This window comes from Sinocyclocheilus grahami, unplaced genomic scaffold (assembly GCF_001515645.1).
Source record: "Sinocyclocheilus grahami isolate Dianchi unplaced genomic scaffold, SAMN03320097.WGS_v1.1 scaffold901.1, whole genome shotgun sequence".
Lineage (NCBI taxonomy): Eukaryota > Metazoa > Chordata > Actinopteri > Cypriniformes > Cyprinidae > Sinocyclocheilus > Sinocyclocheilus grahami.
The window spans coordinates 411,201-430,395 of NW_015506080.1; the positions used below are offsets into that span (position 1 = coordinate 411,201).

Consider the following 19,195-nt stretch of genomic DNA (forward strand, 5'->3'; position numbering starts at 1 on the left):
GATTGGAAAGAGAGAGGCTGTGTTCCATTCTAATCTCTAGTTGCCTATGTTGTGAATCAGTAGATTGTGAACACAAATTTGCATGCTAGCAAGTAGGGATAGGCAAAACTACATATTTTCAAAATAGACTAGTCGGTTGGTTGACTCAACTCTCAATCATAAGAAGTTCAAAAACAGCCAGACAAAGTGCAGTATAATAGAACAGAATGAAGGGGTCTATTAGACTAGAGTATTGTTAACATGACATTTCCATCTGATTGTGTATGGTGCTTTAAAGAGAATAAAATTAAAGATGCAACTTTTCTAAGAGGGTTGATGAGCAAACTGTACAAACAGCTACAGCAAATAAAGCATGCATGAATAAATTAATAAGCAAACAAACAAATATTTACTGTACATGGATGCATTAAATTGATCAAAAGTGACAGTAAAAGACATTTATAATTTTGCCAAAGGTTTCCATTTCAAATAAATGCTCTTCATTTGAACTTTCTATTAATCAAAGAATCCTGAGTATCACTTGTGCACCTCACAACCCTTTTGTATGGATCTGTTTTGTCAATAAACCCTTGTTACACTCACTGCAAGTGGGTCCTCCTTCCAGATCCCCGACAGAAATAATATATCATAGTTTTCACAAATTAGTAAGCAGCACAACTGTTTGCAACATTGACAGTAATAAGAATTTTTTCTTAAGCACCAGATCAGCATATTAGAATGATTTCTGATGGATCATGTAACACTGAATACTGGATATAAAGCTTATACTGGATGATTGTCGACCTTTCATGTCAACCTTTTAGCTAGGGCCTTGATCTACTAAACACTAGAGCAGTCATGTCACATGATCTCATTATGATGTACAACATTCAATTGTATCTGCTATTTATGAGCAACACTGTTTGCTTCATAAAGTCCAGCATTTTTTTTCATCCAAACTGATAATGCATAAACAATGACATTCAGATATTAAACTAATATAATACACATAAGACTGCAGAACATACATAAATGAACAAATAAATCAAAAGATTTATGGGGGATTTAATCTGTTTGATCTGCTCTTTTAATCTAGCAACTCAAATTCTTGTATAATACCTTGGCAGTTTGCAGGATTGTTTCCCTTGCATGCATGTAAGGGATGAAATATAAGTTCCGCTTATTCTCTGATGATGTGAGAGTCCTTTTCTGTCCTTAACAACTGCTCCTGATCAGTTTGTGTAACCCTGGTGAAAAAGTTGAGACAGATTGTATGACATTGTCTATCTCGCATGTCGGACTGTACGATACATTGTAGTCAAGACTTTGGTCACGACTGACAGCACTTACTGACTGTTTTACGTCATCGGCCCACATCACACATCACTACAATGATAGATACTCACCTGGGAATTGTATTTCCTCTTCTATCTCTCTCCAGGTGCATTCTGGGAATTTCAATTTCAGTGAACTGGAACCATTTTGACAATGGGACACTCCTAAAAATGGCCATATTAAGATATCCTGAGAAATCCAGAGAAGAGCCTTTCTGTTGAACCTAGTGAGAGAAAAAGATCAAAATGAAGGAGATAAAAGACAAACATTTTGAGAAAAATCTCAAGGAGGAGGAGGGGGAAGACAGGGTGGTGTGGGACCTGAAGGAATTGAAAAAAAAATGAAGCAAATGAAAAAAGGCTTTGTTTATTTGTTGTGTCAGGGATGTTTGGTTTCACAAGCTAATGAGAAGCAATTAGACAGCTGCCAATTAAGCATGACCATTAGACTGTGACTGAGAGGATGGGGAAAAGACAGAAATACCGATGAGGGATGGAGCACAGTGACAGGAGACTGTTGGGCTTTAGGGGAGAACGAGGGAAGAAAAAACACTGAAAGTAATTATTACAGACAGAAACTTCTGGAAACCTAACAAAGCGCTAGAGTGTTTATCGCTGTCCATAAACAAGGAGCCCTCAGGGCCGCCTGAATACAAGCACTCTGCGTGCCGTTGGTCAGTCAATGTGAAACCCATGTGCATGATATCTCCCTTAACATGTTGGAGTTGTGGAAACAGAGTCATCAATGTGGAAAATAAGCTACATGCTCACTCAGCCTTTGTGCCCGGCGCTGGGGAGCTCCACTTTTCAGGCGGAACAGTCACACTGTGGAGGAGCAGAAATCTGGAGACAAGTGTGTCTATGTGTGTGTGTTTGTGTATGTGTAGTCCAGCAGGGGGTGCTACTCTCGGTTCTTGCTCTGTCTCTGTGAGGGTTCCTGTCAGCCATCTGGCTCTCAGCTGAAGAAGTGATGCTGAAGTAATGATTAACCTCTACAGCGCTCCAGCTCTCTGCTAATGGAGGCTATTTCTCTCTCTCTCTCTCTCTTTCTCTTGGCACTTCCCCCTGCTGCTGCTACCTGAGACTGGTCACTCAGAGAGATTGAACTGATGGGTGTCTAGGGGTGTACAACCTTAATTATAGGGGAGGCCGGGGCTACTTTTCTTTCAGAGAGGATTTTTCCCCCCATGCCCAGATGGCACAAGTTGTCACATGTGTTTTAAATGTATATTTCTGTCAGGACCACTATCGTCAAAGATTATTGACAATTAGCGTACAGTTTGGATTGGCGGTATGGTTCTGTTCTGGGCAAGAACTCCCTGTGCATCCATGCAGCCTTGCATGGATAAGAGCAGAGCAGGGAGAGCAGGGATAACCCCCCAAAAATAAAACCATATGCTGATATCCCCCAACACAAACTGACAGCGAAAATCTCAAGGCCTTAAGCAACAAGCATGTTGCCCTTACCCAATGCCAGAAGCCTTAAGAACAAGCATATTCCCAATACAACTAGATAGAACAAGCGTGACCAATACTCAAACAGAATCAACGCTGAACTGACTTTAATTGAACAATGACTGTTTACACAGCAGAAATTATTCAGAAATAATGATCATTATTTCCTGTCTATCACAGCAAAGCTGCTTGAATCTGCTGTGTACTGATGCTATATAAATAAATGTGACTTGACTTGATAGGTTAAAGCACAGCATGTTGCAGCAACAAGCATGTTGCCAATGACAACACACATTGTCAATATGATTGTATAAACCTAGCACGAGCATTTTACTGAAAATGAATAAATAGGCCTAAGCAACATGGAAAGCCTTAGCAAGAAGCATGTTGCCAATAACCCGAGAGCATTAAAAAGGAACTTAGCTTAGCTTTGTGAAGACATTCAGAGATGAATGGAGAGTGAAACATAGCCAGCTGTGAGATGGATGCTTGATCTCTTGATATCCTACTTGATGCGGGGAGTGCAGATTCCATTTGAACTTGTTCTTAAGTCAGTCACATTAGTATAACTCATGGAGTCCATGTCAATAATGCAGCGATGGAAGAAGCAATGCTAACTCAGTCACTTCCAAATCAGGCAGCTTATGATCAATGCAGCGAATTCACATGCTCAAGTTCACAAACTTGAATGAATCTGAGGTGAAGTCCATGAGGGGAACGAATTCCTTTCACTAAATTCCTGATTGCAGAATTCCTAGTGAGATGATGGGGTTTTGCCTGGTGCATTCACCATTTAATTAGCTATTGAGCAACGCAAAGCCGCTGATAATACTGAAGGACCTTGATAGGTGTCGTATTCTTAAAAGTAGACGTGGATCAGATGAGAGTCAGCTGATACGAACTTGACTAACGTGACCTGCCAGAACTAACGCTACACTTGATATTTAATTTATTAATCACAATACTTGTTGAACAGAAATATTTGCTGATATTTTTGTGTTACCTTTGACCTTTAAAGGGGAAAAATGGCTGCCCACTGCTCCGGGTGTGTGTTCACTGCTGTGTGTGTGCACTTTGGATGGGATAAATGCAGAGCACGAATTCAGAGTATGGGTCACCATACTTGGCCACATGTCACGTCACTTTCACTTTCTTATGTTTCATCTATCTATTGTCTATCTATCTATCTTTAAACCATGAACACTTAAAAATAAAATTAAAAACGTTAAGAGACGGCTGTCAAACTAACATTCAAAGTTTATCTTTACAAACTTTGCTTTAGTTAAAATTACAGTTATATCTACTTAAATTACAGTTATAGATTTTAAAATCAATTTTCTTACATTCAAATATGAATTGCAACTCTGCATTCTGTTTGCTACCATAATTCAAATTCAATTCAAATTAATTGGAAATTAAAAGGTATTCTTTTTTTATTTCTTAATGGTACACAGCATGGTTCAATGAACTGTATCTTTTTTCTCTGGGGCAATGACAGCTGAAATGCGGAATAGCTTTTTCCAAAGCATTAAGGTATGTGCCTACACAGACAAATAATTGCCCTGAGAAATAATTAAAAATAGTGCTATGTAGCTCCAGCTTTCCCTATACACATTCACACATACTCACATATGCTTCAGAGCATACTGCCCATATAAGCCTTCAGCTTGTCTCAGAATATTGCGCGCGCACACACACACACTATATTAAGTCCCTCTTCTCTGCGGCCAGCCAAACTCTTATTTAATTAGGCTAATTAAGAAGCTAGAATAATAATTTCCTGATTATTCATAATTTTGTGCAGTTAAAGAATTGAGCAGACACATGAAGCCAGTACAAGTCTCTTCTTTCCCTTAACTGACCCAGTGTACACACATTTTCTTGCTGTCTTTCCCTCTCTCTTGCTGTTAGTGTGAGGGATGACTTGAAGCTCCACTTCTTTCTGTCAGAGGTTTTATATGATGTGACACAATAAGCTCCTTAACACATGGAGTTAATGGACTTTATTTCTGAAAGTATGGGAAAAACGAAACAACGAGGATAAGTGTCCTATACCAAACTTCCCTAAATTCACAGGCTTTTAGATGTCTATATCTAGATATATAAGAGTTCTGATGGTACTGCTGGTTGTCGAACAGTACTAACAGTTTCAATACCAGGTAAAGACCATTCAGGCGCTTTAGAGATGGTACTAGATGAGATATGAATGAGATACCAGACCATCACCACTGTGCCCTTGAAAAAGGGACGCAGTTACAATAAAAAGAACCCTTGAATGTGTCATAAAATAGACAGTTTGCTTTAAAAACATAACACACAAAAATGAACCATTTTCAAATCATTATTTAAAAATGAAGTGCATTTTTAGTGCAGGGTGGAAAAAGTTTGTGAACCCTTAGATTTAATAAGTGGTCGACCCTCAATAACCTCCACAAAATGTTTCTTGTAATTGCTGGTCAGAGGCACAAAGGGAATTTCATTTCATCAATATCTTTTGGATGTCAGGTGAGAAACGCTCTCGAGGCCATCACAAAGTTTCTGCAGTAGGAAAATGAAACATAAATGTCATCATTTACCCACTTTCATTTTGTTCAAAACCTAACTGGCTTTTTTGTTCAGTGGAACATAAACTATTGTATTTAGCATAAGAAATCCAAGCCGCTCCTCTCCAACAAAAGTGGATAGCAACAAAAACATAAAAGTCCAAAAGTCCAAAGTTTAAGGTTTCAAATGACACGAGGATGAGTAATAAGGATTCAAAGGATGTTAATTTTGGGGTGAGGTAAATAATCAGTATTTTCCCAGCTTTACGTCATATGTTAGGTAATAATAAACAACCAACAAAAAACTCATCATGTCTGTGTAGATTTCTCAGTCTCCTCTGCAACACCATTTATTTGTATCCAAACTGGGCTACATGGAATTAGGCTAATGTGTGATTGGATGACACATCTAGTGGTCTTATAACTCCCCTCTTTCTCAGCACAGCTCCAGGGTCAGGGTGGCTGATTAACTTGTCCTCTTGGTGGAAATTTTCTTTGGATGCCAATTTCAGCCTAAAATCTTTTGTATTTTTCTAATAATGGTAGCAGGTAGGGGTCAGGCAGCTTTGCTGTACACCAGTGAAGACTGATGTCTTGCTTTAAATTGAAGCTTTTCTTTCAGTATTTCAAAGCTTTCTTATGGTCGTTTGTGCATGATTATGCTTTTTGCAGAATGGTGTTATGAACATATGCTGTAAGGAGGTGTTGTGTACAGCCAGCCGATCATTATCGGAAAATAAACCCAGGCATGGTGACCTGGTATCACCCTGAAGGAGTTTATTTTGCAGTAATGACTGACTGACTGTACATCATCCCACTTATTACATGGCTTCTCACAAAATAAATAAACATTTGGACATGAAATATTGATTTAAGTTTAAATAATTTTATAATCTTATCTGTATATTATTTAAAAGCTTTCACTGAGGAAAGCATAGTCCACTACCACGTAAAAAAAAAAAGAAAAAAGAAAAATTCAGCCTAGCAACAAGATGAACATTCACCAACAACATTACAGTCATATTAATATTAATGAGTCTAATGAGGTCATTTTTACTATACAGTCAATAACTGAGACGCAATTACGTGTTTGCATGAAACAAAAGAGTGTGAGTCCATGGGTTGATACATGAAAGTAGTGCTGGTTTCAGTTACCCAGATCTGCATATATAAAGTGTTGCCACATATGAGGGATAGCAGAGGACAACAGTCAGGATCCAGAGAATTAAAAATCCTTTTTTTTCAACATGAGATCTGATTTTTAACGATAAAAGCATGCTGTGAGATACAAGGTTGTTAACTGTAATGGTATGCCTTTATTGAAGCTGTCAGTCTGCATTGTCTGCCTTTTTTTAATAGTTGTGTTTAGTTGGAATCAAGACAGCTAAAAAAGTCGACTGGCACTCCATAGTAGGCAATAGCAATTAAGTGCCACAGTTAAAGGGGTAGTTTACAAAATAATGAAAATTCTGTCATCATTTACTCACCCTCAAGTTGTTCCAAACCTGTATGAGTTTCTTTCTTCAAAAGAAGGTATTCTTAAAGAACGTTGGTAACAAAACAGTTGACGGTAGCCATTGACTTTCAAATATTATGGAAGTCAATGGCTACCGTCAACTATTTGGTTACCAACATTCTTCTTCCATGCCCAACAGAAGAAAGAAACTGCATCCAACAGCTAAAAGACATTCATACAGGTCTGGAATAACTTGAGTAGGCCTAAATGATGACATCTTCATTTTTGGGTGAACTAATCAGAATGTTCCTGTGAAAAATGACACAGAAACACACACTAAAATATCTATTTTAGTTCAAGGGAAAATATAAACTTACACCGATCTCCTCAAACACAGAAGAATATAATCTCCATGTCTCTGGGTGACTGTGTTTCCCTTTGTCATTCTATTTCTCTCTCTTTCTTACACACACACCACAGTGAGGGGGAGCCTGTGAATGACAGATTGCTGAACTGCTCATATGCTGTGTGCCTCGCTGGAAGAGCGTGAGTCACCCCCCACACACATTTATGTGCATTTATCACAGACGCATGGAATAAAAATCATCATCCATACATACATCCACGCATGTTTGTTTGCCCAAAGCATTAGTAGACTTGATGCCATGATGATTTAAATAAACATAAATATATACCTCCATAGTCATGATGAGAAGCTTTCAGAAAACGTGTTTAAAATATAATGAGCGTATTTAAGAGGCTTCTGTCTGTTGTGCGAGGGTGAATGTGCTTCAACTGGTGGCTGAAAAAATGGTCGGAGGTTTAAAATCAGGGAAAAACAATGCTGGATGCTGACTATAGTGATTATACAATTATGCATAGTTAGAATAGCAAAGTTTGTAGCAAATAGATCGAACAGTCAAATAGAGTCCAAATAAACTTGGCATTTTGGACCAGATTCATCTATCACGTAGAAATATGGCTAATGATAATTCAATATTTGGCACATGGTTTGTTGTTTTAGGCCTAAAATTACACTTCTGTTTATTCATCTACAAAAGCGGGAGTATTCTTTTTTTAGTCTAATAATTTTCATACTAATCATTTTGCATATTTTGGGTAGGCCTACTTGTAACTCATGATTGTATTTATACATTCTCAAGGTTTTTTTTTTTTTAATAAAATTGTTACTTACCTCTGTACAAAATCAAACATTATGATACTGGGTTGCCACTTAATGTCCAATATAAAATCTTGGTCTCGAAGCAAAACCGGTCGAGACCCAGTAGTGTTTGATGTCAGCGTTTATGGGTTTAGCAGTAACAGACCATCAGTTCTCAAAGATAATTGCTTCATAAATCAACAGCGCCCTCTGCTGGCTCACACCATCTCTTACGCGACAGCAGAATGTAGGTCTTGCTATGTACTGTATTTCTATAGAAGTTATATAACAATTACCCACTTGAAATGATAAACAGAGCACATCAGTATTGTAAGATAATCAACTTATGAGAACATTCTGGCAGGCAAATGATTAAATTTGAGAGGCGCTTGGTGTCCGTTGAAAATAATATTGATCTATAAAAGCATCCACGACCAGCATAGTTCAGTTTGGAATACAGTGTTCTTACTGACAGACAGTAGAACACAGCGTTCACAGCATATATAAATATCTTTATTCTATTTGCTTAGACTGTGATTATTGCCATGCACTGCAGAAATAGGGTTACTATTTTATTTTGAGTGTGAGATGTTTAGTTCTCACTGAATAAATATTAATCTTATGACCTTGTATATCAATTAACTTCATTATCTATGCAGGAATCTGTGCATATCAAAGAAATTAACATAAAACATATACAATTATATACTGTATGTATATATACAGTGGGTACGGAAAGTATTCAGACCCCCTTAAATTTTTCACTCTTTGTTATATTGCAGCCATTTGCTAAAATCATTTAAGTTAATTTTTTTTCCTCATGTGCTTTGCCACAATTCTGTCTCTGAGCTCTTCAGGCAGTTCCTTTGACCTGATGATTCTCATTTGCTCTGACATGCACTGTGAGCTGTAATGTCTTATATAGATAGGTGTGTGGCTTTCCTAATCAAGTCCACTCAGTATAATATATATGAGTGTCACAGCAAAGGGTCTGAATACTTAGGACCATGTGATATTTCAGTTTTTCTTTTTTAATAAATCTGCAAAAATGTCAACAATTCTGTGTTTTTCTGTCAATATGGGGTGCTGTGTGTACATTAATGAGGAAAAAAAATAACTTAAATGATTTTAGCAATTGGCTGCAATATAACAAAGAGTGAAAAATTTAAGGGGGTCTGAATACTTTCTGTACCCACTGTATATGTGTGTGTAAACATACATGCATATACACAAATGCTGCTTGCATGAATATATGACAAGTAACAAAAATTTGTATATCATCACAATAATAGAATAGAAGCTTTTCTTTTGTTCAAAATAACCCCAAAGCTGCTAATGGAGAAGTTTAAAATCCTTGAGTGTCCTATCTGGTGAAAGTACCCAGCCAAGTAGCAAGAGTACTGCCAGCACTGACCACAGTGATGGAGGTGCTACATATGGACAGTAAGTAGGGCGACAATTGTCCTAGCATCTGGGATTTAAAGAAATGTGGATAAAATGAATGATTTCACCTTTTTTTTTTTTTTAGGCTAGTATGTAGGCTCCCACCTCATCACTGTTCTCAGGTATGGACTAGTTACTGTGACACATGCAGTGAGAGCAAGTATGCACCTAAATCCAGATTTTTGCTTGGTAAACAGTGTGTTTGTGGAAGTTTAAAAAAAACTTTTTTTGGATGAAATTGGTTGCGTCATTGACCTACTCATAGCTTATGCCAGCTTTACTTAGCCCAAGCATGATTATTTTCCCTGTGAGGAATTTTATGCAGACAGCCAGCAGTAATCAGCACACGGGCTGTGCTTATTTTTGCAAACGGGAAAGGTTAATGTTGCTCAAAACTGTGGGAAAGGAATTGACCCTAGGAAATCAGGCACATTTCTGACTCATGTACTCATGATGCACGATAATGCATCACGATAAAACACACGATGCATGTAGGCCTATGAGTGAAAATGTGTGTGACAACCACTCAGGGCAACACACTGAATGATCTGACACTATTAAAAGATGTGCTGCGGGGTCCAGTGGAGCTGAAATCCTGAGATACATGAGCAGGCTGACTCATATGAGTCCACCAGGGGTTGAACGACTTCTGATTTTTTTAAAGTCGATTTTATGTGATGAAAGTCGGGCCGAAGTCGATTAGTCGCTGATGGCGTCATTAATGAACAAATAAGTCTGGAGCTGTGATAAACACCTTGTCCACAGCTATGCCATATGACACAGCGCTGCCCACACGGGGTGAGCGTGATTTCACCAAGTACAACATGTTCCTGGATCAACATCCTTGTTGATCCTGGAACATCATTCCAATCAACCAATCAGAATTGAGATATAACTTTTCAGGAAATATCTGTTTTAGGCTTAAAATCAGGGTTAGGTGTTTCTACACTCTTGTTAATCAGCTATCATTTCCCACTGATTTTAGGAATAAATTATGGATAGGGTTAGGTTTAGGGGTAGGGATTGGGTTAAGTCTATATTTTTGGACAATAATGTTGATCCAGGATCATCAAAAGATGTTGATCGAGGAACATGTCTTACTTGGCAAAATCACGGCGACCGCCCACATGGCTATTGCTCCTATAACAGCTCATTTTTATCAGTTCTTTTGTCTTTGGGTTGTTATATTTCTCACAGATTTCTGCTCGTTCTAAATCAGATACAGATAAAGTAGCACAGAAAAGATTACATTCATATGAATGCATTAGTGAGAGCGATTGCGTGTGTGAATTAATTCTACCTGGCAGCGTCTCTCTACTGAAGCTGTGGGATTTAGTTATTAAGAAATATATGCTTGAAATTTTCAGTTTCTAAGCTATTTTATTGAGAAATCACAGAACAGTGATGACAATACATTTCCGAATGACTCTGTGCGTGCGCAAGCTGTACGCGCTACTGTCCTATGTGTGCGCCTTACAGTGCAGCAGCGCATTAGATTAGAACGGCGATTAATTTACCTGCACAATAAGCTGTTTAAAACGTGCATTCTCCCGTTCAATTTCGAGCATCCAGTAATATAATCACACGTCTTGTGGAGCGCTTTCAGAGTATGCATTTATTTGTCTTTTAACTGTTTTGAAACTGAGCGTAAATGTGGAAGTCCTTCAAAGATTTCTTATCCACCTTTTTCTTCAACGCGGAAGTAAGCCTATGGGTGAGACTTCCGGTTCATTAACCGCTATAGGTAAATAACCAGGAGAATAACAACGTGCAGTAAACGGTAAAACACTTGCACTACAAACCAGTGTGTTCATAATTAAGATAATACATTAAAATAATATGATAAGACACACCAACTTTCAATATCAAGCAGCAAAACGAACTGTTTTGTTCAGCTAAAAATAGCTGGACAGAGTGGATGCAGATGAGACCGGAAGCCAGACCCAGAAAAAGGTGGATAGGACCAGCGACTAGTCGACGTCAAGCTTAAAGCGTCATGACAGAGCATTGAAGTCGACTAATCGGTGCAACCCCTAGAGTCCACACACATATAACTCTATCTATCTATCTATCTATCATACCAGACTATTGTTTTCTAATGTTTTAATAAAAAATAAAAAAACATATATTACGTGATTTTCTACAAGAATGCATTAAATTGATCGAAAAGCGACAGTTTTGTAATGTTTCAAAAGATTACTTTTTTGTTTTCTACACATCATAGAATCCTGAAAAAAACGTATTGTAGCGTTCACCAAAATATTAAGCACAACTTTTCTCAACATTGATAATAATAAGAAATGTTTCTTGAGCAGCAAATCAGCATATTGATTTCTAAAGGATCATGTGACACTGAAGACTGGAGTAATGATGCTGAAAATTCAGCTTTGCCATCACAGGAATTAAGTACATTTTATAATATATTAAAATAGAAAAACAGTTATTTTAAATTGCAATAACATTACACTTTTTATTGCATTTTTGATCATAAGAGACTTTCAAATACAATAAAAAAATTTAAAATTAAAAAGTTGTTGTAAATTGTAATAATATTTTACAATATTACTATTTCCACAGGCTGATTGTCTCCATGCCACGCCACACTGAGGCAGTAATTCATGTAAAAGGAGACCCAACCAAGTATTGAGTACACGTACAGTAAATGAACATACTTTCCAGAAGGCCAACAATTCACTAAAAATGTTTTTTTTATTGGTCTTATGAAGTATTCTAATTTGTCGAGATAGTGAATTGGTGGGTTTTTGTGAAATGTGAGCCAAAATCATCCCAATTAAAAGAACCAAAGACTTAAACTACTTCAGTCTGTGTGCATTGAATTTATTTAATACACGAGTTTCACAATTTGAGTTGAATTACTGAAATAAATGAACCTTTCCACGACATTCTAATTTATTGAGATGCACCTGTATATGAATACACAAACATAAACAAGGGCAGCTTACCTGCTTTGAAGGACAGTTCATCTGTCTCCTGTCCAACATAGTCATAGAGAGCTCTGACTCTCACTCCTCCAATCATTAGACTGAGATGAGGAGGGAAAACAGACAGTCAGGAAAATAATGGAAATGAAAAAAATGTTACTGACCACTCCTACCTTAGCGACTGTCACTATCCACTAAATCAGCAGACAAGCCTTTGCTCTTTTCTAATGCAAATCTTGTATGTGTGGATAGTTTGATCAAAACTTTTTGTTGCCTTTTGTTGGATAATTATGGAAGCCCATTTCTGCCAAATAAGAAAAAATTATTTGTAAATCATAAGCGATAAAAAGTCAAAATGATGACATGCTCATAATTATGAGATAAAAGTCATAATTATAAACAAATCTTCTAATAATAATGACTTTTCATCTAATAATTTCCAATATGTTACATTTTGAGTTTTTACTCAATTATAATTTAGTATCTCATAATTTCAACTTGTTTGTCATAATTCTATGACTTTTTATATCATATTTCTGATTAACCTAAAAAGCTTTTTTTCTTTTCTTATGTGGAAAAAAATAGTCTTCCATTGGAATACATCAAAGAAACTTAAATCCTTATTTGTTTATTTCTTAAATATAAACTTTTTAGGAACCATATAACTTACAAAACTAATCTGTGAAACACTAGACCAAAAAAAAGAAATGGGGACAATTTTAGGGTCAATTTTTTCCACATTTGACTAAAAATTATACCAAATACTATAACATTTCGGACTATTACTGTCCTTGGATAGGTTTAAACAGAGTTTATCCAAAAATACTGTAACATGTTGTTGCCAGAGCACTTATAATACACAGAGAAGATAAAAGCTGATTTATTCCCTTTTTCTAATCTTCCTGAGAAGTCATGAAGTCTGTAGACTACAATATGTGTCTCCTATTATTCTCAAATCATGTAGAAGCATGTAGAACGTAGAGCATTAGTAAGAATTTGCTCCAAGAATATTAATGTTATTAACTTAACATCATTTCATTTAAATATTAATTCAGATTATTGTACTGTATTGTTGATAGCAATTAAATGCTTCACAGAACCATAGATAACTAAATGTTATCACTTGTAATGTCTTTTAAATTAAATTTTTTTCTCTTTTAAGTTGACTGTGATCAGCATTTGCCTCAATTCTGATTCACAGTCTCCACAGTCTTACTCACAATACTGCATAAATTATTGATTTTTTAAAAGAAAAACAGCCAGAATGTTTTGCAATGTCACAATTCATTCTAGTATTGTATTTAATATTCAATCAATGTTTGCTTCTGTATTTTACGGACAATTTCACTGTTTAATCCCGAACTCATTCCTTGTCAAGCTTGTCTGAGCAATAGTATTCTATAGTAATGGGTCAATGCACAGCAGCAAGCAATTACAAGTCCTGAAGTTCAAAAAGGCCTAGTTTGGTTTGTAGTGAATAAGAGTCAGGCAGCCTAGCGATATGAAGCCCCACAGCAAATATCACTGTAGTAAACTGACCTTCTCTCCATCACTACTGCTTTCTGCTCCACCTCCTTCTTTCCCTTTTTATGCTTCTTGTCTGGAGTCCACTCCTGAAATAGAAAGAGAGCGAGAGATAGAGTGAGTGAAGGAGTAAATGTGGGTTTTGGCACAACAGAATACAGTCTATTTGAAGACGTGCCTCTGTGAGATACATAAATATCACAGATAACAACAAAGATGTCACTCTAACACCCTCAAGAATGCATTAACCTCAAAACTTTAGTTTAAAACAAACCTTAAGCCTAAAGTGTTACAGTTTGTTTTTGCTACGGACAATATGAATGTGGCTTACTGCACATTTCTCATTGTGAATAATCCACCTTATTTTTAATGTAAGAGCAAGTGCGATCATTCGTAACTTTAATGTGCAAGGCTTCCAGTTATTTTAGTTGTACAAAAACAGTAAGTTCTGCTGCTTGATATTGTAAACTAATATTTGTTATCATATTATTTTAATTTATTATTGTAACTTATTTACTTATTCTACTTTACTTACAGCAGATAATGAATCTGAAGTCTTGCACATTCACAGAACATAGCTTACTTCTGTATCCCGAGATAAGGTGAATAAAACAGGTGAAAAGTCTCATAGCCTTGAGTGAGCGAGGATCCAGAATATCAGAGATACGTGAGGTCGGGCTCTTTTAAAACAGGCCATTATGCCACCATCTAGAAACCACCCAGAACACCCTAACAACTGCATAGCAATACCATGGCAACCACCCACAACACCCTCATGGCAGAGAGTTGTGCACAAGCAGTCATGTAAGATTAAAATTAAGTTTTAGCTAATGTTTGTCAATGTAAATGCATTTGCAATATTAACTGTATGTATCTACCTGAAACTGAGGCCAGTCAGTGGGCATTCCTGGCCCGTGTGTATTCTTCCACCAGCGCAAATCTTCCTGCTCGCTGATGGACATCAGAGTGTTATGGAGCTCATTGTACACAGCTTTTACGCTAACAGAGAGAGAGAGAGAGAGAGAAAGAGAGAGAGAGAGAAAGAACTTGTATCATTTACTCATTGCGAGTAATAATGAAATGGACAGAAACTGAGATTTCACCGGTATAACCCTTCTCACACACCTCTCGTTGTTGGTGACATCCAAGTGTCTGTGGATGGACAGGAAAGCCTGTTTGAGGAAGCTTATCCTCTTCCTCTCCTCTTCTTGTGATTGGTCAAAGATAGACTCCATTTCCTCCATGTAGCGTGGAGCATAACGTGTCACTTCCTCAAGAACCTTCTCATAGCGGGCACGCACCTGCAAACAGGAATTTGCAGCCAGTTAGTCAGATGTGTTGCGTTTATGTGCCACTTCAGACTGAACTGGATGTTGAATGCAACTTCAAAACAATTTTGGGTAACACTTTACAATAAGGTTCCATTAGTTAATGTTAGTTAATGTGTTAACTAACATGAACAAACAATGAACAATTCATTTATTACAGTATTCATTAATCTTTGTTAATGTCAGTTAATAAATAAAACAGTCGTTTATTGTTAGTTCATGTTCATTCACAGAGCATTAACTAATGTTAACAAGCACAACTTTGGATTTTAATAATGCATTAGTAAATGTTGAAATTAACATTAAGTACGTTTACTAAGTAATTGTTAACTAATGAACCTTATTGTAAAGTGTTACCCAATTTTGAAATTGTCCAAGCAGTTTTTTCCAAACAATAAAAATGCATGGTTAACTTTTTTATAAATAACTATAAAATATATACAGTGCCCTCCTCTAATATTGGCACCATTGGTAAATATGAGCAAAGGTGGCTGTGAAAATAAATCTGCATCATTTATCTTTTTGATCTTTTATTCAAAAAATTCACAAAATTCTAACTTTTCATTGAAGTGAAACAACTGAAAGTGGGGGAAACTCATTATGAAATAAATGCTTTTCTGCAATGCATGTTGGCCACAATTATTGGCACTCCTATAAATTATTATGAGTAAAATATCGCTGAATTATTAATAATTCCCATTCATATTTACATTTTTTTTAGCACACCAGGGTGACTAGGCGCATGAAATTGTCCAGCCATGACTTCCTGTTCTACAGGATTATAAATATGAGGAACAGGAAGGCCAAATTCCCTTAATCATCCATCACAAGGAGTAAAATCAAAGAATATAGTTGATGTGCAGAACAAGATTGTTGAGCTTCACAAAATAGAAAGTGGCTGTAAGAAAATAGCTAAAGCATTGAAAATCCCCATTTCCACCATTAAGGCAATAATTAAAAAGTGAAAGTATGGTGTACCATACTCGAAATTTGTGCTCTGCATTTAACCCATCCAAGTGCACACACACAGCATTGAGTAGTGAACAAACCACACACCCGGAGCAGTGGGCAGCCATTTTTGCTGCGGCACCGGGGAGCATTTGGGGGTTCGGTGCCTTGCTCAAGGGTCTCACCTCAGTTGTGGTATTGAAGGTGGAAGAGAGTGCTGGTCATTCACTCCCCCCACCGACAATTCCTGCCGGTACCGAGACTTGAACCCACGACCTTTGGGTTACAAGTCTGACTCTGACTCCCACAGAAGTTCCAATCAACTAAAGATGTTACAAATCTGCCTTGAAGAGGATGTGTGTCTATATTGTCCTAATGCATGGTGAGGAGGAGAATTTGAGCGGCCAAAGACTCTCCGAGGATCACAGTTGGAGAATGGCAGAGATTAGTTGAGTCTTGAGGTCAGAAAGCCTGAAAAAATATATCAAACAGCCCCTACATCACCACATGTTGTTCGAGAAGGTTTCAAGAAAAATCCTCCTCACTCATCCAAAAACAAACTCTAGCATATTCAGTTGACAGACACGACTGGAACTTCAAATGGGACTGGCTTCTATGGTCAAATGAAACTAAAAAAGAGCTTTTTGGCAGCAAACCCACCAGATGGGTTTGGTGCAAACAGGGATAAAATGTACCCCATGCCCACAGTCAAATATACTACTGGATCTTTAATGTTGTGGGACGGTTTTTCTGCCGGAGATCCTGGACATCTTGTTCAGATACATGGCATCATGGATTCTATCAAATACCAACAGATAAAAAATCGAAACCTGACTGCCTCTGTTAGAAATCTTACAATGGGCCGTGGTTGGATCTTCCATCAGGACAATGATCCAAAACAAACATCAAAATGAACACAAAAATGTGTCACTGAGCACAAAATGAGGCATCTGCCATAGCCGTCCCAGTTCCCTGACCTGAATCCTATAGAAAAGCACCTATCTTTGCACCTGAGTTGATTCTCCACATCCTCTCTTTTCTGTTGAGTGCTGTAGATTAATTCTTGATCATTAAGTGTGCAATATATTGCATGATTTCACTGCATCATTAAGCAGCCTGTAAATGTAAACAGTGGCGGCTCGTCGGGGGAGGCAGGGGAGGCACAGCTTCCCCTAAATTTTGAGGTGAAAATGGGAGGAGGATGATTTAATGTTAATAAAATTAACATTTGTTAATTTTGTAATACCATAACATGTTACGGAAGTTGGAAAGCACTGCTTTTCTATTGCGAATGTGCCGAATCTGCTGATGTAATTACAACCGCTAATGATAGAGAAGGGGAGGGGGAGGCCGGGGGAGACCTGAGCTCTCGTGCCTCTGTTGGTAAAAATTTTTTTACCAATAACCATCGAGTATTCACTTTCAGCGCTGAGGAGTGTTGAGAAAAGAAACCTTGCAGAGGAGGCTAGCCTCCCTTCTGATATCAACCAATCATCATAGAGACGTAAATTACGTGATATTAGTTTGAACGTCTCCCGCTGCGCTGATAATGTACCAAGTACTTATGATGAGTAGCGATATTGAATATTTGATCACCAACAGATTTACCAAGCTGTCATTAAAGCAGTATATATACAAATTTAGGGAAAACAGCCTAAGCTGGATATAGGCTACAGCTGTCGGCTTAATTAAATGGAGCAACAGGCAGCTCTCTTTTAACACAGACTTTTAAGAAGGGATGGATGTTTGCTTCAAGTGATAGGCCAGGTAAGTGAACTTATATTATCTTGCTGTATGTGTGTCATTTTCTGAATAAAAGCAACCAAAAAGCCATTTTAAAGTGGTTAAGCAAATAATAATAATCAGCAGGGATCCCCAGACCAATACCATTAGTGTGCCTCCTTTAAAATCCACAAGCCGCCACTGAATGTAAACAGTTTTTTTTTCTGCTTCCTTTTCCTGACTTGGATGATAAAAGACCATTTGAAACTCTGCTATTTTCTTTCTGATAGTCTCCTCCACACAGCACTCACTTTCTCTGTCTCCTGGTGAGCAAGTTCGGTCTCTTCCTGGATCTTCCTCTGTTTCTCAATGGCAATGTCAGGGTTGCCTTGAGCATGGGCCTCCCGCTCACGAGCCATGTGTTCCTTACGGCAAGCTTTGTGAAATGCTGACTTGGCCTTCTCTAGCTGCCAAAAAAATAAATAAAAAAAACACACACATCCAGGTCAGATTCATGTAGGACAGGTGTTAGTATTGCACACTCTATACATTCATTTTCAAAAATTCAACAGTTCATTATTCAACAATTACCATATGTAAACATTTATCTGAAGACATTTTTTGTCCCTACAATACTGTGTACAGAACAAATAAAATGAGAGAAATTTTAACCCCAGAACTACAATGCTTGGATTACCTTCTTCAGTCTCTTGGCCCAGGGCTTCTGAGCACGTGAGAAACCAGTTTCAAAATCCTGGGACTCCTTGAAACCTCCAAATATCTTCTTATGGAAAGTCTCCTTCTGCCACGTCCGGATGCGGTCTCCGTCCTCTGACACCAGAGCACGGCAGATGGAGGAGTGCAGTGAGGAGAAGCGGTCAGCAGAAGAGAGGAAGCACTGCCATGCTTGTAACAGAGAGCCGTAGAGAGGACCTGGACAAAGATGAAGACAAACATATTCATGAAATAAATGTGAGGACCATTTAAGGTCACAAAAAGAAACTTCTTCATCAGATACTGAACTAAAGATGTGGGCATCTCACGGAAAACGCAAGTCACAGCTCCTTAACTATATGACATCTGTGCTGCTCTCGACAAAAGACTTAGTCTTTTACGTTATCTTCAAAATACTACTCTTAATAATCTTTTTCAGTATGCAGTATGTACAGTGGGTACGGAAAGTATTCAGACCCCCTTAAATTTTCACTCTTTGCTATATTGCAGCCATTTGCGAAAATCATTTAAGTAAAAATTTTTTCCTCATTAATGTACACACAGCACCCCATATTGACAGAAAAACACAGAATTGTTGACATTTTTGCAGATTTATTAAAAAAGAAAAACTGAAATATCACATGG

The 19,195-nt window shown here is 37.5% G+C and overlaps 1 protein-coding gene across 1 annotated transcript in view; it reads right to left on the minus strand.

Annotated features, from left to right (window-relative positions):
• Window positions 1-1,159: 1,159 nt before the first annotated feature.
• LOC107564012 (protein kinase C and casein kinase substrate in neurons protein 3-like) overlaps window positions 1,160-19,195 on the minus strand; it is a 24,802-nt gene continuing 6,766 nt past the window's right edge. Inside the window, exons 4-13 of the mRNA XM_016249002.1 lie at window positions 18,534-18,769; window positions 18,148-18,303; window positions 14,964-15,139; window positions 14,717-14,837; window positions 13,854-13,927; window positions 12,336-12,415; window positions 7,963-7,964; window positions 4,914-5,003; window positions 1,386-1,537; window positions 1,160-1,226 (exon numbers count right to left, since the gene is read on the minus strand). Of these exons, the coding sequence (XP_016104488.1) occupies window positions 1,160-1,226; window positions 1,386-1,537; window positions 4,914-5,003; window positions 7,963-7,964; window positions 12,336-12,415; window positions 13,854-13,927; window positions 14,717-14,837; window positions 14,964-15,139; window positions 18,148-18,303; window positions 18,534-18,769 (1,154 nt within the window). The remainder of the gene's footprint in view (window positions 1,227-1,385; window positions 1,538-4,913; window positions 5,004-7,962; window positions 7,965-12,335; window positions 12,416-13,853; window positions 13,928-14,716; window positions 14,838-14,963; window positions 15,140-18,147; window positions 18,304-18,533; window positions 18,770-19,195) is intronic.